General features: G+C 43.1%; 2 protein-coding genes across 2 annotated transcripts; both read right to left on the reverse strand.

Annotated features, from left to right (window-relative positions):
* Positions 1-7,264: 7,264 nt before the first annotated feature.
* On the reverse strand, positions 7,265-9,551 carry LOC140528745 (lithostathine-1-like). The gene is made up of 5 exons (XM_072646862.1): positions 9,491-9,551; positions 9,152-9,269; positions 8,663-8,801; positions 7,751-7,856; positions 7,265-7,332 (listed from the first exon to the last, which is right to left on the reverse strand). Exons 1-5 carry the CDS (start codon positions 9,549-9,551, stop codon positions 7,265-7,267), a joined length of 492 nt encoding a protein of 163 aa, XP_072502963.1.
* A 9,102-nt stretch (positions 9,552-18,653) lies between these two features.
* LOC140528753 (lithostathine-1-beta-like) lies at positions 18,654-21,610 on the reverse strand. Its single transcript, XM_072646871.1, has 5 exons — positions 21,527-21,610; positions 21,190-21,308; positions 20,706-20,843; positions 19,774-19,885; positions 18,654-19,345 (listed from the first exon to the last, which is right to left on the reverse strand). Exons 1-5 carry the CDS (start codon positions 21,600-21,602, stop codon positions 19,278-19,280), a joined length of 513 nt encoding a protein of 170 aa, XP_072502972.1. The 5' UTR covers positions 21,603-21,610; the 3' UTR covers positions 18,654-19,277.
* Positions 21,611-23,219: the final 1,609 nt, after the last annotated feature.

Genomic DNA, 23,219 nt, shown 5'->3' on the forward strand with positions numbered 1-23,219 from the left:
AAGGACTCCACACAGAGAGTTTTAGGAGAGGGACCAAAGCCTTTCAGAGCACTCTCCTATTAATTTAAATTCTTCTGACCTTTTACCACATTTTCATATCATAGAAAAACCCAGCAACATTTTGTTGGACTGATGAAAGACTGAAGGAAGCTTCAGTAACCCAGAGGCACCCAGGCCTTGGGAACAGGTTGGAGGTTGGTGCCCATTATGGTGTAAGTTGTTCCCTTAAGATCCCTTCAGTTGAGCTGTTAATGAGAAAAAGGAAAGAAAAAGTTTCTGTCTGTAAAAGCAGAGATTTGTATTTCTTTTCCAAGGATGGGAGATGATGTCTGAGCTGTGGATGAAAACTTAGGTGTCCAATTGGATTGGAACAATCAGTTTGTTTGAATACAGGTGTTGGGGTAGGTGTAGAGAGATTCTAACCAGTACCTGAGACTGCTTTTGGCTCCAAATTCATCACATCTCAATTGTTCTTTCTATCTTGTCATTTCTAGGGTTGACACTTTCAGATACAGAGATGTTTTCCCACTGCAATTCATCATCTGAAGCCTGAAAAGGGCTATGATGTACTGGACTGCGCCAAAGGTATTCTTTTGTGGCCACTGCTCTGGTGAGCCAGACCACCTGATTCTGGGATCCTAGCACTGTATAAAGTAGTAGGAAGGGGAGGGGACAAAACGAAAGGGGAAGGGAGAGAAGTTCCCATGTCCTGGATAAGTCAACTCTTAAGTAAGTACTTGGTAGAGGGAATAAGATTGAAGGGGGAATTCCTAAAGTGGCTATTTCTCTCTTTCTCCTGAATACCAAGTCAGAGTGACCCAGTAGCCAGGAACATAAGTGAAGCCTAATAAATACCTGGTGATTAACTGACTCTAGTATTATTAGAAAAGATCAAAAAGCAAGGTTTCTTGATTCTTCCCCATCCCATCCACACCAACAGAGATGTTACTCTCCCTATGATGTAGGTTGCTATTTTCCTCATAGAAATTATGAACAAAAGGCCACTGGGTTTTTTTAGATAAAAGAGTCTGGCACAGCCTGTTGTTGACATGTGAAAACCATAGTACCATAGCCAAGGACTTCAGCTAGAGCTGAGGCACAGAAGACTTCCATGTGCCAAGCAGAATGGAGACAGGCCAAGTCAATTAAAGAAGCATCTGATAGGGACCAATGACCAGTGGAGTAGTGTCTAGCAGAGGCCAATGGGGATAACTGGGTGAGAATAGCATGATGACCTCACTAAGGGATTTCCTTGGCCCTATACCATTGGAGGTTTGGATTCCTCACTAATCTGTGTCCTGCTTTCACCCACTGCCAGGGCCACAAGGCTACCACCCTCTTTAGGTCCAACCTGAAAGCAGGCATTCCACATGCTTAGGCTGAGCCCAGTTCAGTATCTAGAGAAGGGACTCGCTCGTTGACATTGGGACATAAAATGATCTCTGTATTGTTTGCTTATTGATGGTATTCATGTTTGGAAGAGAAATTTCCCCAGATTTAGAAGCAAAATGTTTTTTTGCTCCTTCTCTTACTATGTCCTCTCATGAAATGTCTGAACTTTACTAGTAATAATGTAGGGCTCATAAACTGTGCTTTTACTAGTAATAATGTAGGGCTCATAAAGTGTGCTTTTACTAGACCCACAGAGTACCCTGAACCATGGCGATCCTTCTTTAGGGAAGCTGCCCAGACAACTGGGGTGTACCTCCAAGCACTATATTTAGGTGATGGGAGGGTTAATCAGAAGGATGGCAGCAGACCAAAATGATGGGCCAAAAAAAGTCATCTTCCAACTCTGTGTTTTCTCTGGCTGTCCATTTCTGGAATTCTCTCCTTCCATCTTCCCTCTCTGGGCTTCCCTGATTTTCTCAACTGATAGATAAAACCCCTGTTCTGCAAGTAGCCTTTCTAGATCCCCTTTCATTCCACTGACTCCACTTTGTTGATTTTCTCCAATTTAAACTGAATGTAACCTATTTCTACATTTTAGTTTGCACTAAGCTAACTCTGCTATCCCACATTAGACCAAGGGCTTGTTGAGAGCTTGGACTGTAACTGGCTTTTCTTTGTGTTCTTTGTAATACAGCGACTGTACGTAGCAGGTACTTAAGAAATGTTTGTTTCCTTGACTTGACTCCCTGTGAGCAAACTCATAACGAGAGACATAGCTATCTTTGTTTGACTTTTTTGCCTCATCGCAAGATTCTCTGCTTTAACCCAACTTTAATTGGATGGCTGCTGAGGTCCCCTAATAGACAGAGAGCCCATGGTTCTAAGTCTTCTATTCTCCAAATGAAATACATACATTTTGCTCACCTAGTCCTCATGTTACAGGTGTTCTAGGATCCTCACCGTAGTTCTCCTACTCCCTACTCCCATGTACCTACTCCAGGTGGGTTAATGCCCCTTCTAGAATATGCCAACCATATTGCTGAAGGAATCAAGGTGTGTGAAGATTGTTACCAGACATCTTGGCCTATAATGAGTTCAACAAGGGTAGTGATGTTATCAGTGGAAGTGACATGAAAGAAGAGGCCTGGTCATCCCCTGTGCTGCTGCTCCCTAAGGACCCTGGAAGCTTTCCCTGTAATGAAAAGTTAAGACCTTCCATATGTGTTGTCACCTTCCCTTAGAATGGGAAATCCTTGAGAGGAGGGACTGTCTGGTTTTTCTATTGGTAGGTCTAGCCTTATCACAGTGCTTTGTATGTACTGAGTGCTCCATGAAAGTTTTTTCATTCATTCATTTCCAAGATCAAGGCCTGATCTCATTTCCATAATTGAGGAATTGAGCTCTGTCTCAGGATTTGAAATGCTTATTTGGAGGAATATTGATCATCTCTGATTTTGCTTCTGTGTGTGAGCCCAGCACCCACCATGGATTCACTCTCAGCAGCTGGGGCCACAAAGAACTAAAACACAGGAGAGGTGGGCAAAGACAGAAGGTCACAACATTTAAGCATTTCAAGTTCCCAGCTATCTTAACTGGCTTTTAATTGCCCACACTACCTCCTATACTCAACTGTGACCCTCCCAATAAAGTTTCACGTGGAAATTCAACATTTGAAGACTTCTCCTTTGTCATACCTATTTTACTGAGAAGAAATGAAGTGATATTCAAGAATAGTGAATATATATGAGTGTGTATGTAGATATTTATGTGTATCTACATACACACATACATACGCATGTGTATCTGTGTGTCTATCTAAGATACTCTAGCAAAATGCCGTAAAACATCACCCTCCTTACATGTAGCTTAAACAGGGATCACTCTGGAGACCATTTCTTGACTCAATGTCATATTCCTTTTCATTATCCTGGGTTCTGAGTTGATAGGTATGTTTGTAAAATTATTTGTTAATTACCAACAAGTGAAACTTCTCTCATTAATTCCTCCATTAGTACTGAGCCACCTCTGTTGTTTATTATACATTATTTTTTAATAAACTGTAGACACTCCCTCCCTTTCCCGTATGCAGTTCCTTGTAGAGAACCTTGAGGGGTTTGAAAGAGCCCCTTATCAAGAGTTCACCTCCTCCAAGGGAGAGTAGACTTGAGAAGTTGTGATGTAATGTTCTCAGGTACACATCCTTGAATTCAGGTGTTGAAGTTCCAAGAATCAGGGCCCCTGCTATACAGGATAACATTCCGATAAAGAGGCCTTGAGGCCTCCCTTTCTACTTATCATGATCTGTTCTATTTCATGCTTCAATTGCTACCTTTGTGGTTTTTTACTATTTAAGCACCCCAATCCCCTGACTTATTGGCTCAGTATGTCCAGAATAAACTCAGCTTGTTCAGACTGCTGTGTCCCACCTGTCTTTTCATCCTCGCTCTGTGAGCCCTGTAACCACCCCGGACCTGCTGGACTGCACTGGCCGCAGCAGTTCTTCCCATACATAACACAATTCCAAAACTGATAATCTTCTGGGATTTGATCAAAGTTATTAGCTATAAAGTTCACTAACAACAAGGCACAGTTAGTGATTTGAAATATTAACTTTGAAAAAGGTAGCTGAGACCTGTTTATTCATTACTTCTGATCATGACTTCTCCTCACCTCTGAACAGAAGTCCTATCCTTTATCTCCCTGTATTTGCTTGTGTCTCTCAAGAATCCTCTTGTTCTTTAGTCCAAGATGAGGGTGAAACTTGATTCTCTGAAGGAGGAGTTCTTTCTCTCTGTCTTCTCTTAAACCCTTCTTGGCCATGATTAGAATCTTTCTCTTTTTTACAAATGCCTCTAAGAATATCAGATATATTGCTAATTTCTAATATTCCAAACTTAACTAAAATCAGATTAATGGTCTCTATACTCTGCATGAAAGTATTAAAAATTATGTTACAGTAGCAAAAGAAACATCAGTGAGCAATAAGTGAAAAAGAGCTCATATTTAAATTGGTAGAAAGACACATAGCTACTGCAAAGAGAAAGTAAATTGGTACCAAAGGGAGGGAGATCTATCATTAAACATATAATAATAATAGAATATATTATAATGTAATATATAATATAATAATAATAACAAAAGAGTAAAAGCTACTTAGCATGAGGAAGAAGGCACTGAATTCAGAATGAGAAAGACTTGAACGGCAATCCTGCTTCAGAACTCGAATTGGGATCCCCAGGTGTGTCATTCAAACTTTCTCATCCATAGGTTCTTTATATAGAAAAAGTGGGAAAATAATATCACCTCCCTCACAGAATTGTTGAGAAAATCAATCGATAACACATTTGTAAAGTACTTCACAAACCTTACATCTCACTATAAATGTTAGTATTTGTTAAATTCCTATGTGTGATATAAGAGGGAATGCTTACCTACTGGGCTTGGTATATGGGCATAAGGAGTTAGAGCGATCTGGATTTAAGGGTGCAGTAAAGGAGGGGCATGTTTCTGGGGGTATTTGAGGAGTCAGTCATCAGAGAGGAGAAATCAGTTCCACCTCTACCTAAGGGTCTTTTGCTTCTTGATCAGTTTCTGCTCCTGTCTGAGGTGCACCTCATTCTTTGGTGACCTGAGGAGTGAAGGCTTGGAGATGTGGAAAGGTCTCATGCCTATGGCTCTCATGGGACTCTGAGGGAATCTTTCATCTCTTGTGTATAACATCCTACATACACAGTCTATCCCATTGAAATGTGAGCTCCTTGGCATCAAGGATCTACTTTCTACCTGTATTTGTATCCCTAGTATTGTCAGGGACACAAGAAAAGCTGAATAATTCTACTTGTTTCATTGGTTAGCTGATGAGTGATTAAACTAATTCTCTGAAGGTGATGGTTGGCCCTTGGCTCAACAATTTTGTATTTCTCTTGAATGTCACTAGTAATTGTGACTGTTTTGTCCAGAAATCCAGAAGGTCTTTCTTTCTCAGTTTGATTTTGATTTTTACTAACTAAGGAGGCTATTCTCTGCCACACTAATTACCTAACCTTAAACACTAAATGGGCATTGCCTCAGTCAAACTGAGAATTCTTAAAGACTTTGCAAAGGTCAAAATCTCCCATTGCTTCCAGGGCCCTCTCCAGTCATCCTGATCTATATCTCACTATTGAACCTGGATGATTCTGCAAGATTAAGTGAGGATGGTGACTTTGCATAGCCCTCCCTCACTTAAGTCCAATTCATTTGCATGTCTTGGCATCACTTGCATAGTTGTCATGACCCTCTTGGAGAACTAAGGACAAACAACAACCACCACCACTGCATTTCTCTTGTGTGTTGATTCTGACCTGCAGGTAATACATCTCTGCTCAGTGAATGTGCCAAAAAAAAACTAAAAAATGTCTCCTGGTTGAGGGATAGAGGCAATAATAGACAAGATTTTTGATACAAGGGCAGACAGAAATATGGTAGGTCACCATGTGGGCTACAGAATGCCCCTGGAAGGGGCTGGCATGAGGCAGGGGAACAGGACAATGGAAACTGCCAAAAGGGCATGTAGGTTATTGGAAGACTAGGTCCAGGTGGGATCTTAGAATATCAGGGAGACAAACGTAATGTGAAATTTGATCACTGGACATGTTACTTCCTCTAAGGGGATAACCTGACTCAGTAATCAACTTCTTCATATTCTTGATCCAGTCTGACATGCACAGAGATATGAAAGGAGCATGAGATTTATTAGTGTGATGACCTTAGGAGACTCCACGACAGGAAAATTCACAAGGTCAAGAAAAGATGACAAGAAGTAACTCACATGACTCCTTGGGGGCCTAATGGACCAGGGATTTCTGGATTCAAAACACTAGGTACTGGGGAAGGAGAGCAAATTGGGCAATGAAAATTGCAGGAGAGCTATGAGGGACATCGCGGGGTCAACAGGGGTTATCACACATGGAAAGAAGGTCAAAAATTGGGTTTTGAAAATAATAATAGATCCTCCCAGACTTTGGGATATTCTAAGCTGAACTGAAATGAAGATATGGGCCTAGCTTCACTCCAGTACTTACTGCAGAGAAATATGTTCATGCTACACGGGAAATCCAAAGATCAGTGATGTTGAGAGTGTTTTTCACATTCACTTTGCTCATCTCTAAAACTGAGGTTGTTTTTATATGGTTGGTATGAGGGAAGTTCTTTTTAAACCATGATGCCCCATAATGCTTAAAAAACTGTGACATCAGAATAATTCAGAGGATCAGATCAGAAAGAAGTTTATTGAAAGGCATGACCATTGGTGGAGTCTACAACAAAGCCATGCTTTGAGACAAGACCATTTGGAAGGAACAGAAACAAGAATCCTCCCTAAGTCACTTGGCAATGGAAATGAGTGCACATTGGAGAGTTCAGGCCTATATCTTCTCAGGACATGGACAAAAGTAAAATTTCATATGTCACGGTCTAGCTTGGTTTTTCAATTACATGTAATCACATTTTTGCCCTGAATGACTTTCTTCACTTCTTGAATTCTCATGTTACCAATATTTGTTGAAAGAGCTCAAATTTGCTCTCTTCTATTTTTTTAAATAGAGTGACTATTTATATTGAGTTTATGTATCAACTTTAGGTCAGTTGTGGTACATAACATAAAAAGCCCTGGGGCAGGAAGCACGGAGTGGGGTACAGTGGGAAGAGGAGTAGAAGAAAAGAAAAAGTTGACACAGGTGGTGGATACCAAAGGGGATAGGAGAGTCTGATATGAGGAAGTCAGATGGGAAGAAGATGATCTGGGAGGGCAGAGACCATGACCATGACCCTTCTTGGCTGTGCTGGGCTCCAAGGCAGCAGAATTCCAACCTCTTCTTCTGGCTTATCCCTTCTAGGCTTCGAACTTGCAGAGGTAGAGGTACTGCTTCTGACAAGGCTCATCTTTCCAGCTCTGGAATCCTGCAGAGAGAAGGCCCAGGTTAAGTTGAGGGAACAGGTTACAATGGGAAATCCCTAGTCTGATGACTCTGGCTTCCTGGCCTCAGTTCCTACGCTCATTCAATTTCATCTGTGAGGTCCTAAGCAGAAGGGAGATTTAATAAAAAAGAAGAAAAGGAAGTGAAAGAGAAGGGAAAATGAAAGAAAGGGAATAGTGAAGAGAGTAAGGAAAATGGAAAATGAAGAAAGACTATGAGAAAGCAGGGGCAAGAAAAGATGAGCAGTGAAAAGAAGTGTGGACAAGAGAGATGAGAGGACTCATTCCAGTATTCTAGAAAGGAGGTGTCCCAGGCATCCAGGATTTCAGACTACACAAGGGGAAAAGAATGCTCCTGGGTAGATGGTGGAGGTGTGAGGGGTTTTTTTCTCTCTAACTCACCAGACTGAGGAGTCAGGGTCACACAGTAGTTGGAGTTGGTTGGAGAGCCAGTACCCCAGGCTTGGTAGAGGTAAAGGGCATTGCTGCTCCATCTCCACCTGTGGTTCTGGGGGGATGCGATTAGAAAGGGAGGTGGTTAGAGAATAATAAGACACCTCCTACCAACCACCTACCTCCTTTAACCCTTTCAAAAACAGATCAATGGCAAAAATAACTTTATTAGCTCATATCACACAACAAGTTTATTCTGTTCTCTAAATCCTTCCAGATGCTGCTCTCCCAGGGGCTGCTTCTGGCTTTACTCAGCACCAGCCAACTTCCACTCCCCTCACTCTACGAGATCCAGGCAGAGCCTACTACCCAACCTCCCACAAAAAACCTTCTCTACCTCTTAGGCATCACTCTTCTACCTTGCTCTTGCCCCATTCCCTGCTCTGAGAACCCTGAGTTTCTAGGGGAGCCCTAGGTCTTGGACTATTTTTCACTGTTTCCCAGATACAAGCTTTTTCATTGTGCCTCTTGTCTCCATAAGAGTGGTGACTGAGAAGTCTCCTCTGGGGGATTCTGAGAACTAAGCACAGAGATGAGCTCAAAAGACTTGTTTTTTGAATCAAATAGAATAGGCAGAGATACTGAAGTGAAACTGGAGGTAGGTGAGTAGCAAGGAGCTGCTGATGGAGGTGCAGACACTGGCCAGCCCTGGACACCATCCAGACCTCTCTCCATGCCCCTTCAAATACTCCTCTCCCCTATAGTACTGTTTGTATTCTTCCTTAATTCTACTGCTTTTCTCAGAATCTTGGACCTCCACAACTAATATGAACTCTCTTCCATCCTCCTCCCACCCCTCCAGACACTTTCTTTCCCCTTCACTCTCCTGGACACTGACAGGGTCAGGCTTCTGGATCCTACCTTGTTTGGGTCATGCAGGCCGATCCAGACTGGATTCTCACCAATCTCATTCTCCATGATCATGGTGGCCACGAAGGAGGCCTCAGCTTCATTGAGCAGGGACCCCAGGTGGCCTGAGGGGTAGCCCTGGCACAGCAACAGTGAAGGGCACAGAGGAGGTAGAGGGTCACTAGGTGGGCAATAGAATGCCACAGGGGAGCTTCTGGGGACAAGGTCTTCAAAAGAGGAAAAGAAAAAAGGCTAACAGCCCTAGGTGAGGGGATCATGGGTAGATGACTAGAGGGAGACAAAGATTACCATTGTGGAATGTGAAGGTTTAAGGGACACAGATAAATGAGTGACCCAGCTCTGGAGTCTCGAGAGAGTGGAAGATCTGGGTGAGAAATAAGGGGTCAGGGCCTCATTGTGACCCCACTTCTGACCCCAAGGAACACTGGCATAGTGAGACAGACCCAGCCACCTTCTCAGGGGCCCTCTCCCCAACACACCTCAGCTGTGTTCCAGGTCTCCCCAGGACCCAACAAGCCATAGCAGTGGGAGCCATGAAAGCCAAAGCCCTGGGGACAGGAGCTCCTAGCAGAGGGAGGAGCAAGGACCTTCTCATGACCTAGGGAAGGAAGAGAGGAGCTGTATGTAAGGACACCTAAGGCTCTTGTTCTCTAGACATCAGTCTTTTTACCCTCCAAAACCTGGACAGTTCCTTCACTGTTCCACCGTCCCCACACTCCTACTCTCCTGCCCCTTCCCTTCCTCTCCTACTACATCAAAGCTTCCTGGGGCTTTCTAGATGCAGGAGTGTAGTCAAGGGGGAGGCCTGAAGAGAGTTACCTTGTGTCAGGCCTGGTAGCAGCAGGCAGGTGAAGAGTAGCCCTGAGAAGCTGGGGGACATCATGGAAGGCAGCATTACCTTTGATTCTGGGGAAGAGAGAAGAGAAAACTTGATTACCCTGGCATGAACCACCCAAGGACAATTGAGAGATTGGAAGAAGGTGGTGACCCAGACCTCAATTGACCCAGAGTGCAGCTGCTCACCTTTTCTCTTGGCCAGGGCTGGCACTGAATTATCTACTCTCTGCTTCCTTTTCTCCCCTTCCTGGGATCTCAGGGAATCTTCAAGAGACAGAATCTGGGTGAAACTGATGGGATGAGTAAAGACCCCCTCCCTTTCTCAGAGTTCTTCAGAAATGACTATCTACTGGCACCTCTCTCCAAGAGAACTGGTGGCTGCTTCCTCCTTTTAACTGGAAGGTAATGGGCTCAGAAGACTGGAAGAACCCAATCTCTCACAACTTTCCCTTATTTACCAGACTTGCAGGACTAAGGCATAGTATATCTGAACCGTAAGGGACAGAGCCTTTATATAGAGAGGGCCCAAAGGAGTGTAGAAATTGGCAGAGATAGAAGAGGAGGTGACTAGGTGGAGTTAGGGGGATGGAGTGAGGGTCAGAGCACAGGTGTTGATGAGGGGTAGGGGGTATTCCTGGAAGAGGGTGTGGTCTTTCTCAATCTGGGCTCAGGACGACACATGAGCATTGCTTTCTTCCCAGAACACAAAGGAGCACCATAAGATTGATTCCTTCCCCAAAGCATGCCACCTGCCTTATTCCCATAGCCCCAGGAAATGTTCATAAAGGTTGGTGATTGGATGAAGAGGGAATACACACAGGAATGAGGGAGCTTCCTGAAAGGCTTGAATGGAGGAGGAAAATTCAGGAAAGGTATTGGGTCATAGACCTTGACAGTGGAGAAGGATGGAATTTCAGGCAATGGACACAAGGAGTCTTGAGTGGGTCCTCTATCTTCCTTTTAATTACTGGAATTCTCTGGATAACAAAGAAGCTTTTCAGGGTGTTGGAACATGCCTCTCAGTGATCACTAGCACATTTTCTAGTTGATTTGGGGTTACATTGACATAGTCAATGACATAGTCAACAGAATTTGCTCCAGCTTCTTCTAGCACAAATTTGATCCCAAAAGGGAAAGACAAGAGGACATAGGCAGGACTGAGCAGCAGATCTCCCAAGATCACCCAAAATTGAAAAAAAATACAGCCCCAAATCTCCTGGACTTTCATGGAAACTCACAATATCCCTCTGTCACCAGCCTACTCATGATTTTAAGCTCTGTCTTTTAAAAGATTCTCTACTAGTGGTTTAAAAGGGGTTCCCAACAGTGGCACTTGGGCAGTTGGAAATCAGTTTGATTCCTCCTCAGTAACAACTTTAGAGCCAACTGACTGTCCCTTGCAGTTTCATGGATGTTTTAATGGTAATTTAAGTGGAAGATCTTTCATATTCATTAATAGGCCCATGTAACCTACCAGGGTCACATGGAGCCTGTGGCAAGAGGAGTTTGCTGCATGGATGGAACAGGAAGAGGCAGAGCTAGAGCAGAGTTGAGAGAAAGTTCGTCTTGAGAGCAGTCAGAACTAGAAGGATGCAGGTAAACAGGCAGCTGGCTAGCATGAGTGGTTTTGTCATTGTTTGTGACTTTCTTTAAGGAAGCCTGTTTGTGATTTGTTTAATGAAGCTGGTTTGTGAGAAGCCTAGCAGGGGGAAGGCTTGGGAATGATGTTGTTCTCTACATTGTTGTTATGTATAGATTTTTGTTGCTGTGATGAATTTGGTTCTGAATAAATGTTTTGATTCTGCCTTCCATGTGGAGAGTATTTGGTATTTCACAATTCTGAATTGTGCCACACTAGGGGCAGTGAACATCGCATTGGTGATACAAGTGTTTCAAACTAGATGGCCCTGTTGAAGAAATGGTCTAGTTTAAGTGTTCATGTCTCTCTTGATATATGGTTCCCAGAACAGCCCACAAGATGCTGGACAGGATGCAAGTAATCCTGAGGTCACTGGTACCATCACTTCTTTTATTCTGGACACTAGGCTTTCCAATACAGGATGCTTAGATCTGGCCTGGAATATTATGATAACCTGCCTTTCAGTTAGTCTGCTTTTCCTCTCTTTCCACTGTAGTCCATCCTCGATATAGCCACAAATCTGATTTTTCCAAAGACCAGATGTTTCCATGTCACATCTCTTCTTAATAAACTTGAATGCTTCCCATCATCTCGAAGATCAAATACTAAATTCTCTGTTTGATGTTTCAAGCCCTCTGTAACCCATCCTTCTCCTGCCTTTCTAGTCTCCTTACATCTTTTTATCACATTCTCTCTGGTACAGTATCACTGGCCTTCTGATTGGTCCAGCAATAAGACACTTCATCTCTAGGTTCAAGGCATTTTCTCTGCCTGACTCCCATCTCCAGAATATTCTCCTGCTTCATCTCTGCCCCCTGGCTTCCCTTGCTTGCTTTAAGATCCAATGGAAATCCCAACTATAGGAAGGCTAATGTAATCCCTCTTCATCTTAGTGTCTTCTGACACAATTATTTTTTGTTTATCTTCTATGTACTTGTACATGTTTTTTGCTTGTTGTGAAACATTAGATTTAAGCTCCTTGAGACCAGAATATGTCCTTTGCCTCTTCTTGAATGCCCAATTTTTACCAAAATGCTGGCACTTAGTAGGTGCTTAATGAATGTCTATGGAGAGATGGACTGACTGAATGGCCACTCTGCAGGCCACAGCAGAGACTCAAGTTGGGAAGAAGAAGCAGATTCCCACTTCTCTCCCTCTGATGACACCTGTGAAATCATAACTCAGGCGTTGGCAGGATTCCTGGGGCTTCCTACAGTCACTTCTTTCCAAGAAACTGGTTTTGATCTGCCCTCTCCCACCCCCACCTCCTGATCCCCTTCTCCCCTGCAGATGATAAATAGGTCAAAGTCTGAGAGGTTTGTTGCTTGACTCCCTGTTTACAAGAGAAAGAAAAGGACTTCACACAGAGTTTTAGGAGAGAGGCCAAAGCCTTTCAGAGCACTCTCCTAATTTAAATTCTTCTGGCCTTTTCCCACATTTTCATATGATGGAAAAACCCAGCAACATTTTGTTGGACTGATGGAGGACTGCAGGAAGCTTCAGTAACCCAGAGGCACCCAGGCCTTGGGAGCAGGTTGACAGTCAGTGTCCATTATGATGGAAGTTTCTTCCCTTAAGGCCCCTTTAGTTGAGTTGTTAATGAGTAAAAGGAAAGAAAAAGTTTCTGTCTGTAAAAACAGAGATTTGTGTTTCTTTTCCAGGAAGACTGTGTTGTGGAGGAAAACCTGGAGGTCTAATGGGAATGAAAATTCAGATGGTTTGAATATAGGTAGTGGAGAACATAGAGAGACAGTAATGAGTGCCTGAGGCTCTGTTCTTGGCTCCAGAGTGGTCACATCTCAATTCTTCTTTCTGTCTTGTCATTTCTAGGATTGACACTTTCAGACACAGGGATTTTTTTCCCACTGCAATTCATCATCTTATGTTTGGAAACCTGAGGAGGGCTATGTTGGGCTGGACTAGGCCAATGGCCTGCTTTTGTGGCCACTGCTCTGGTGAGCCACACCACCTGCCCTGGGATTCTGTATCAAGCACTGTATAAAGTAGTCGGAAGGGGAGGGAACAAAATGGAAGGGGAAAGGAAAGAAGTTCCCATCTTCTGGATAAATAGGGCCCCTCTTTCAATTAGCTCTTCAGTAAGTACAGGGTGGAAGGGATGAGATTGAAGGGGGAATTCCTAAGGTTGGTATTTGTCTCTCTTTCTCCTGAATACTAAATCACAGTCACCCAGTAGCCAGGAACATAAGTGATGCCTAATAAATGCCTGATTGACTGACTCTAGCATGATTAGGAAAGATCAAAAAGCAAGATTTCTTGATTTCTTCCCCATCCCATCCCCACCACTAGAAATGTCACTTTTCCTATGACTTAGGTTGTTATTTTCCTAATAGAAATTATGAACAATAGCCATTGGGTTTTTTAAGTAAAAGAGCTGGCAGAGTCTTTCTTCACAGGAGGAAGCCATAGTACCATAGTCAAGGACTTCAGCTAGAGCCAGAAATGAGAAGCAGAGAAGACTTTCATGTGCCAAGAAGAATGGAGGCAGGTCATGTCAATCAAAGAAGCATCCAATAGGGACCAATGACCAGTGGAGTTGTGTCTAGAAGAAGTCAACGGGGAATGCACCTGGTAAGAATAGCATGAGGGTATCTCTAAGGGATTTCCTTGGCCCAATACCATTAGAGGCTTGACTTACTCATTGATCTATGTCCTACTTTCACCCATTCTGGGGATCACAAGGTTACTACTCTCTGTAGGATACACCTGAAGGCAGGCATTTCACTTTCTTAGGCTGAGCTCAGTCCAATGGAGAAGCGATGCATTAGTTGACCTCCAGACAAAACAAATAACTCCTGCTATTTATAAGTGATCTCTGTATTGTGGTAACATTGATGATATGCATGTTTGGGAGAGACATTACCCCAGATTTCAGACTAACATGTTTCATTATTCCTTTTCTTACCATGTCCTTTCATGAAATGTTTGTGTTTTATTAGTAATTATACAAGGACTCATAAACTGTTTTTATTGTACATGTACCCACGGGACATCTTGAGTCATGGGGATCCTTCTTTAGGAAACGTGGCCTGGGGAATTAGGGTATGACTCCAAACACCACACTTAAGTGATAGAAGGGGTATTCAGAAGGATGGCAGCAGACCAGAATGGAGTACCAAGAGGAATCATCTCCCAATTCTATGCATTTTCTTTGGCTATCCTTCATTTCTAGAATTCTGTCCTTCCTTCTTCCCAGTCTGGGCTTCCCTGACATCCTTCAACTGGCAGATAAATCTCATGTTCTGCAAGTGGCCTTTCTGATCCCCTTTCATTCCAGTGCCTCCACTTTGTTGATTTTCTCCCATTTATCCTGAATGTAAGCTATTTCTACATTTTAGTTTGCATTAAGTTAACTCTGCTATCCTACATTAGACCATGGGCTTGTTGCAAAGTTGGAATGTGACTGGCTTTTGTGTTCTGTATGTAGTAGGTACTTAATAAATGCTTGTTTCCTTGACTTGACTACCATGTGAGCAAACTCATAGCAGGGGACACAGTTGTCTTCCTTTCACTTTTTTGCCTTGTTGTAAGATTCTCTGTTTTAACCTGACTTTGATTGGATGACTGCTGAGGTCCCCTAATGAACTGAAAGCCTACAATTCTAAGTCTTCTCTGTATGAATTATATATATTTTGCTCACCCAGTCCTTATGTTACAGGTGTTCTAGGGCTCTCACTATAGTCCTCCCATCCCCACTCCCATGTACCTACTCCAGGTGGGTTAATGCCCCTCTTAAAACATGCCAATCATATTGCAGAAGGGATCAAGATGTGTAAAGATTGTCACCAGAGTCCTTGGCCTGTCAAGACTTCAACAAGTGTAATGATTTTATCTTTGGAAATGACATGAAAGAAGAGACCTGGCCATCACCTTTGCTGCTATTCCCTAAAGATCCTGGGAGTTTTGACCTTTCATATGTGTTGTCACCCTCCCTTGGAATGGGAACTCCTTGAGGGGAGGGACTGCCTGGCTTTTCTATTGTTAGGTCTTGCCTTATCACAGTGCTTTGTATGTACTGAGTGCTTCTTGAATGTTTTTTCATTCATTCATTCCCAAGATCAAGCCCTGACCTCATTTCTAAAGTTGAGGGATGAGCTCAGTCTCAGGAGTTCAAATGCTTAACTGGAGGAATATTAAATATCTCATAGTTCTCCTTTTGTGTATGAGCCTAACATGCATCATGGATTCACTCTCAGCACTTGGGGCCACATAAAACTAAAACACAGGAGAGGTGGGCAGGGACAGTGGGTAACAAGAATTTAGCTATTTCAAGTTCCCAGTGCCTATACTGTCTACTACTATGACCTTCCCATTAAAGTCTCAAAGCACACTTGGTAATTTAACACATGTGAGGATTGCTCCTCCTTTGCCATACCAACTTTTGCTGAGAAGTAATAAGGTAATATTCCAAGAATATTCAATACAAATGAGTATGTGTGTATGTAGATATGTATATATACACATGCATATTTGTGTGTGTATATATATATATATACATATATACATACATGCACACATACATACCTAGGTATATGTGTTGGTGTCTAACTCACATAGTTTAGCAACATGCCTTAAGACATTATCCTCCTTACATGTAACTTCAACAGTGATCACACTTCAGACCACTACTTGATTCAATGCCATTTTCCATTTGATTATCCCCAGTGCCATGGTGATTCATTCATATATCTGTATTATTAATTATCAACAATTGGAAACTTTCTCACTAATTACTCCTTTAGCCCCAGTGACACCTCTCCAATTTATTATATATTAATTTTAATAAATGGTAGACATGCCCTCCCTTTCCCATAAGCAGTTCCTTACCTCTCCATACATGACACAATTCCAAAACTGATAACCTTCTAGAAGCATCTATGAACATTTGAACAAAGTTATTAGCTATAACTATAGCTATGTAACTCAGGCATAGTTAGTGACTTAAAGTGTTTAGTTCTGACCTTGAAAAAGGTCACTGAGATATGTCTATCCATTACTTCTTATAATGACTTCTCCTCACTTCTCAATCGCAGCCCTATCATTCATTTTCTCCAGATAATTGCTTGTATCTCTCAAGATTCCTCTTCTTTTTTAGTTTAATATACAGGTAAAACTCAGTTCTCTGAGGGAGTTCTTCCTAAATTCTCTTTAGCCATCATAAGAATCCTTCTCTTTTCACAAATGCCTCTAAGAAGGTCAGATTCTGAATGCCTAATATTCCAAAGTTAATTAAAAACATATTCATGGTTTCTATATGCTGCATGAGAATATGAATTAACATAAAAATTATATTACTCTGGGAAAAGAAACAGTGAGTGACGAATAAAAAAGATTTCATAAGTTGCTATTGGCAGAAAGACACAGAGCTACTGCATAATATATGATATATGTATAATATATAATGCAATAATAATATTAACAATAGAGAGGATGCTAGTTAACATGGGGGAGAAAGCACTGGCTTCAGAATCAGAAAGGCTTGAATTCCAAGCCTCCTTCACTCCTGATCTTGAATTGGGATCCCCAGGTGTATCATTTAATCCTTCTCATCCACAGGCTTGTTGTATGAAAACAGTGGGACAATCATGTCACCTCCATTACAGAACTGTTGTGACAATCAATCAAAGACACATTTGCAAAGTGTTTCACAAACTTTACATCTCACTATAAATGTTAGTTTTTATTAAATTCTTATGTGTGGTGAGAGGGAATGCCTTCCTGTTCGGCTTGGTATCCAGGCAAAGGGAATTAGAGAAACCTGGATTTGCGGGAGCAACAAGGGAGGAACAGGTTTTGAGGGGATGTGAGGAGTCAGTCATCAGAGAGGAGAAAACAGCTCTGCCTCTGCATTTTGAGGGTCTTTTGCCTCTTGATCTGGTCCTGCTCCTGTCTCAGGTGCTCCTCATCCTTTCATGACCTAAGGACTGAAGTCTTTGAGATATGGAGAAGTTTCATGCCTGTGGTTACTATGGGGCTCTGAAGGAATTTTTCATCTCTTGTGTATAGCGTCCTATGTACACTGTCTCTACCATTAGAATGTGAACTCTTTGACATGCTTTCTTCCTTTATTTGTATCCCTAGTATTTTCAGGGACACAAGAAAAGCTGAATAATTCCATTTGTTGGATTGGTTAGGTGATGAGTGATTGAAGTAATTCTCTGAAGATGGTGGTTAACCTTGGCTCAACAATTCTGGTTTTCTCTTGAATGTCACTAGCAATTGTGACTGTTTTGGTCAGAAACCCTGAAGGTCTTTCCTTCTCAGATTGATTTTTTTAACTAAGAAGCCTCTGCCTCACTATTAAATTACCCTTAGTCACTGAATGGGTATGGCCTCAGTCAAATTGAGACTTGTTAAAGACCTTAGCTTCGAAAGACCAAGGTCTCCCATTGCATCCAGGGCCATCTGAAGTCATCCTGATCAGTATCTCACTATTGGACCCAAATGGCTCTGCAAGAGAAAGTGAGGCTGGTGACTCTTCACTCTCCTCTTTCACTTAAATCCAGTTCACTTGCATGTCATGTCATCACCTCCCTGATGTCATGATCCTCTTGGAGAACTAAGGACAACCACCACCATCACCTCTGTATTTCTCTGCTACATTGATTCTTATCTGCAGGCAATAGGCCTCTGCTCAGCAAATGTACCAAAAGACTAAAAGAGGGTATCTTGTTCTGAGGGATAGAGACCATACTAGGCAAGACTTCTGATATAAGGGCAGGAAGAAATATGCTCCCTGGAAGGGGCTGGGATGAGGCAGGAGACCAGGACAATGGAACCCACCTCAAGGGCATGTGGACCATTGGACAACTAAATTCTGGTGAGATCTGAGAATATTGGAGGGATAAAGTCAATGTGTAATTTGATCAATGCACATGCTACTTCTTCTGAGGGGAGAACTTGCCTCAACAATCAACTTCTCCATATACTTCATCTAATCTGATATGCAGACACTTAAGAAGACTATGAAACTTCTTAATCTGATGACCTTAGGAGATTCCAGGACAAGAAATTTTGTAAGGTCATGAGAAGATTCAAACATATGACTCTTTGGGCACCAATGAGTTCAGGGACTTTGGGATTCAAAACATCAGGTACTGCGGAAGGAGCCCAAATGGCCCAATGGCAACTGGAGACAAGATATGAGAGACATCTCAGGGTCAACAGGTGTTATCACACATGGATAGAAGGACAAAAGAAAATGAGTTTTGAAAGTAATGATGGGTCCTCCCAGACCTTGCTATATAATAAGCTAAACTGAAATGAAGATGTGGGCCTAGCTTCACTCCAGCACTTACTGCAGAGAAAGATTTTCATACTACATTGGAAATCTGAAGATCTGTGATGTTAAGAGTGTCTCCTATGTTCATTTTCCTCTCCTCTAAAATGGGGGTTATTTTTATAAGGTTGGTATGAGGGAAGTTCTTTCTAAACCTTGATGCACCAAAATGCTTAAAAACCTGTGACTCATCAAAATAATTCTAAGGATCAAGTCAGAAAGAAGTTTATTCAAAGACACATAACCATTACTGGAGACTACAACAAAGCCATCCGTAGAGACAACATCATTTGGAAGGAACCTGAAGCAGAAACCTCCCTAAGTTACAAAGCCAAGAGAAAGAGTGCGCATAGGAGAGCCCAGTTCTATATCTCTCCAGAATATAATCAGAAGTAGAATATCATGCATTATTATCTAGCTTAGTTTCTGAATTTCAAGTAATCAGAATTTTGTCTTGAATGACTTTCTTGACTCCTGGCTTGAGAATTCTCATCTTATCAATATTTGTCAGAGCATTAATCTGATCTCTTCCACTTTTTAAAATAGGGTGACCATTTATACTGAGGTTATGTATCAATGTTAGGTCAGTTGTGGTATGTAACATAAAAGGCCCTGGGGCAGGTAGCACTGAGTAGGGTACAGTGGGAAGAAGAGTAAAAGAAAGGAAAAGTGGACACAGGTGGTGGATAACAAAGGGAGTAGGAGGGCTGGTGTGAGGAAGTCAGATGGGAAGAAGATGATCTGGGAGGGCAGAGACCATGACCATGACCCTCCTTGGCTGTGCTTGGCTCCAAGGCAGCAGAATTCCAACCTCTTCTTCTGACTTATCCCTTCTAGGCTTCAAACTTGCACAAGTAGAGGTACTCCTTCTGACAAGGCTCATCTTTCCAGCTCCGGAATTCTGCAGAGATATGGTCCAGGTTAAGTTAAGGGGACAGGTTAGAATGAGAGATCCCCAGTCTGATCACCATGGCTTCCTGCTCACAGGTCCTACAATCATTCAAGTTTATCATTGAGTCCTATGAAGAAGGAAAAGTAAATATAGGGAGAGTGAAAAAGGAGAAGAAAAGGAATGGCAAGAGAAAGGAAAAATGAAAGAAAGAAAATAGAGAAGAGAAGGAAAATGGAAGAGAAAAGAGAAGATGAGAAAGCAGGGGGAAGAAAAGAAAAACATTGAAAAGAAGTGTGGGAAAAGAGAGATTAAGGAGTCACTCCTGTATTCTAGAAGGGAGGTGCCCACAGGCATCTAGGCTTTTAGACTACACAAAGTGAAGAGAATGCTCCTGGGTAGATGGCGGAGGTGTGAGGGTTTTTCTTTCTCTAGCTCACCAGACTGAGGAGTCAGGGCCGCACAGTAGTTTGGACTGGTTTTGCCTGGAGAGCCAGTCTCCCAGGCTTGGTAGAGGTAAAGGGCGTTGCTGCTCCATCTCCACCTGCGTTTCTGGGGTAAGGGGATCAGAAAGGGAAGTGGTTAGAGAATAGCGAGACACCTCCCACCAACCACCCACCTCCTTTAACCCCTTCATGAACACATCAACTGCACATGCACCTTTATTTAGCTCAGATCACTCCACAAGTTAATTCTGTTCTCTAAATCTTTCCTCATGCTGCTCTCCATGGTGTTGCTTTTGGCACCAGCCTACTTCCACCCCATCACATTCTCTCTATGAGATCTAGGCAGAGCCTACTACCCAGCCCTCCTCCAGAAAACCTTCTTTACCTTCTGTTTCTCATGCCTCTATTCTTCTCTTGTCCCATTCCCTATCCTGAGGACTCTCAGCCTCTCTGGGAGCCCTAGGTCCTGGACTGTTTTGCACTGTTACTCAGAAGCAAGATTTCCTCATTGTGACTCTTGTCTCCACCAGAGTGGTGACTAAGAAGTCTCCTCTGAAAGATTCTGAGAACTAATCACAGATATAAGCACAAAAGACTTGTCCATTGAATCAAAAAAATCGACAGAGATACTGAAGTAAAATTAGAGGCAGGTGAGTACCAAGGAGCTGCCATTGGAGGTGCAGTCTCCTGCTGCTCCACCATCCAGACCTCCCTCCATGCCCCTTCAAATACTCCTGTACCATATAGCCATGATTTTATATATATGTGTGTGTGTGTGTGTATGTATGTACGTATGTATGTAAGTCATTTTCTCAGGAACTTGGACCTCTGAGACTTTTACAAAGAACCTTTGCCCCCTCCTCACACACAGTTCCATATCCCTTCACTCTCTTGGACACAGACAGGGAAAGGCTTCTGAGTCATACCTTGGTGGGGTCATGCAGGCCAATCCAGACTGGGTTATCACCAATCTCATTCTCCATGATCATGGTGGCCACAAAGGAGGTCTCACCCTCATTGAGCAGGGAGCCCAGGTGACCTGAAGGGTAACTCTGGCACAACAACTGTGAAGGGCACAGAGGAGATAGGGGGTCACTAGGTGGGCAATAGAATGCCCCAGGGGAGCTTCAGGGGACCAGGGAGGTCAGTAGAGGAAAAGAGAAAAGGCTAATTACCCCAGGTGAGGAGACCATGGGTGGCTAGAGGGGGACAAGGATCACCATCGTGAGAAGTCATGGCCTAAAGGACACAGGAAAAGGAGGGACCCAACTCTGGAGATACTAGGGAGTGGAAGATCTGGGTGAGATGAGGAGTCAGGACCTCATTGTGACCTCTCTTCTGACCCCAAAGAACACTGACATAGTGAGACAGACCCAGCCTCCCCCCTCAGGGACCCCCTCCCTAACATACCTCAGCTGTGTTCCAGGTCTCCCCAGGACCCAACAAGCCATAGCAGTAGGAGTCATAGAAGCCAAAGCCCTGGGGGCAGGAGCTCCTGGCAGAGGGGGGAGCAGGGGCCTTCTCCTGGCCTAGGGAAGGAAGATAGCATCTGTATGTGAGGCTCCTGTTCCCTAGACATCAGTCTTTGTATCCTACTAGCCTGACAGCTGACCACAGCTTCTTCTCTGTCATACTTTCCCCACACTCCTGCTCTCTATCCCTTCCCTTTCTCTCTTAGTATTTAAGAGCATCCAGAATTTTTCTAGTCCCAGGTGTGTAGTCAAAAGAGAGGTCTGAAGGGACTCACCTTGTGTCAGGCCTGACAGTAGCAGGCAGGTAAAGAACAGCCCTGAGAAGCTGGGGGACATCATGGAAGGCAGCATTACTTTTGAGTCTGGACAGGAGAGAAGGGAAATCCTAATTACCCTGTCATGAACAATCCAGGGACCATAGAGAGATGAATACAAGATTAGTGGCCTAGTCCTCAACAGACCCAGGGTGGTGCTGTTCACCTGTTCTCTTGGCCAAGGCTGGGTCTAAATTCTCTACTTTCTCCTTCCTCTTCTCCCCTTTCTGAGGTCTGGAATCGCAGACTCTGTATGTTTCAGAATGTGAGTGTAACTGGTAGGGTGGACTTGTGAGCAAAGACCCCTCCCTCTTTCAGAGTTCTTTAGAAATGAACATCCACTGACTCATCTCTCCAAGAGAACTAGTGGCTGTTTCCTCCTTCTACCTGTGAAGATAATGGGCTCAGGAAACTGCAGGGACCCAACTTTCCACACCTTTCCCTTACTTACCTGTTTGCAGGACTAAGGGATAGCATATCTGACCATAAAGGGACAGGGCTTTTATAGAAAGAGGACCCAAGGGGATATTGACATTGGCAAGGGTGGAAGCAGTGGGATGGAGTGAAGGTCAGAACACAGATCTCGATAAGGAGCAGAAGGGATTCCTGGAAGAGGATGTGTTCTTTCTCCATCTGGGCTCAGAAACACACATGAAAATTGCTTTCTTCCCAGAATGGAAAAGAGGGACATAAGACTGTTTCCTTCACCGAAGTATGCCAGATGCTTTGTTCCCATATCCCTGGGAAATGTTTACAAAGTTTGGAAACTGGATGAAGGGAGAATATGCACAGGAATGAGTGGGCTTCTTGCAGGGCCTGGGTGGAGGAGACCAGAATCCGGGAAATGTATTGGGTCATAGACCTTGGCCCTGGAGAAGGTAGGAATTCCGGGCAATGGAACCAAGGGAACTTGACTGGGCCCTTTATATTCCTTTTAATTACTGGAATTTCTTGGATGAGTAAAGTGGTCCTCAAGTTCTTGGAAACACCCTCTTAGTGATCAACCAACATTTTCTAGAGTTGACATAGTCAATGACATAGTCAACAAAGAACAGAGCTTGTTTCTTCTAGGAAAACCTTGCCCTCCAAGAGGAAAGACGAGGAAGTAGTCAGGATCATGCTGCAGATCTCCCAGGTTCATCAGAAAATTGAAAAAATATAGCCCCAAATCTCCTGGGGCCTCATAGAGACCCACAGCATCCATCTGCCACCTCCCCACTCTTTACTCTCACCTCTCTCTCTTTTAGAAAATTCTCTACTAGAGGTTGAAAATTGGTTTCCATCAGTGGAACTTGGGCAGTTGGAAATCAGTTTGATTTCATCTCATTAACAGCTTTGGAGTCAACTGACAGACCCTTGGGTTGCCCAGTGCGTAATTCAAAGTATATGGCCCTGCCGAGGACATGGTCTTGTTTAAATGCTAATTGTTTTTTCACAATATGACTTCCAGAACATCCCACAAGACCCTGGGCAATCTTGAGATCATTGACACCATCACTTCTTTTATTCTGGACACTAGACTTCCTGATCCAGGTTGTCTAGATTTGGTCTGGAATATTGTAATGACCTGCTTTTGGGTTGGCCTTCCTTTCCTCTCTCCCTACTCCAATCTATTCTCCATTTAGCCACAAATCTGATTTTCCCAAAGACCAGA

The sequence above is a fragment of the Notamacropus eugenii genome, chromosome 1 (assembly GCF_028372415.1).
Source record: "Notamacropus eugenii isolate mMacEug1 chromosome 1, mMacEug1.pri_v2, whole genome shotgun sequence".
Taxonomy (NCBI): Eukaryota; Metazoa; Chordata; class Mammalia; order Diprotodontia; family Macropodidae; genus Notamacropus; species Notamacropus eugenii.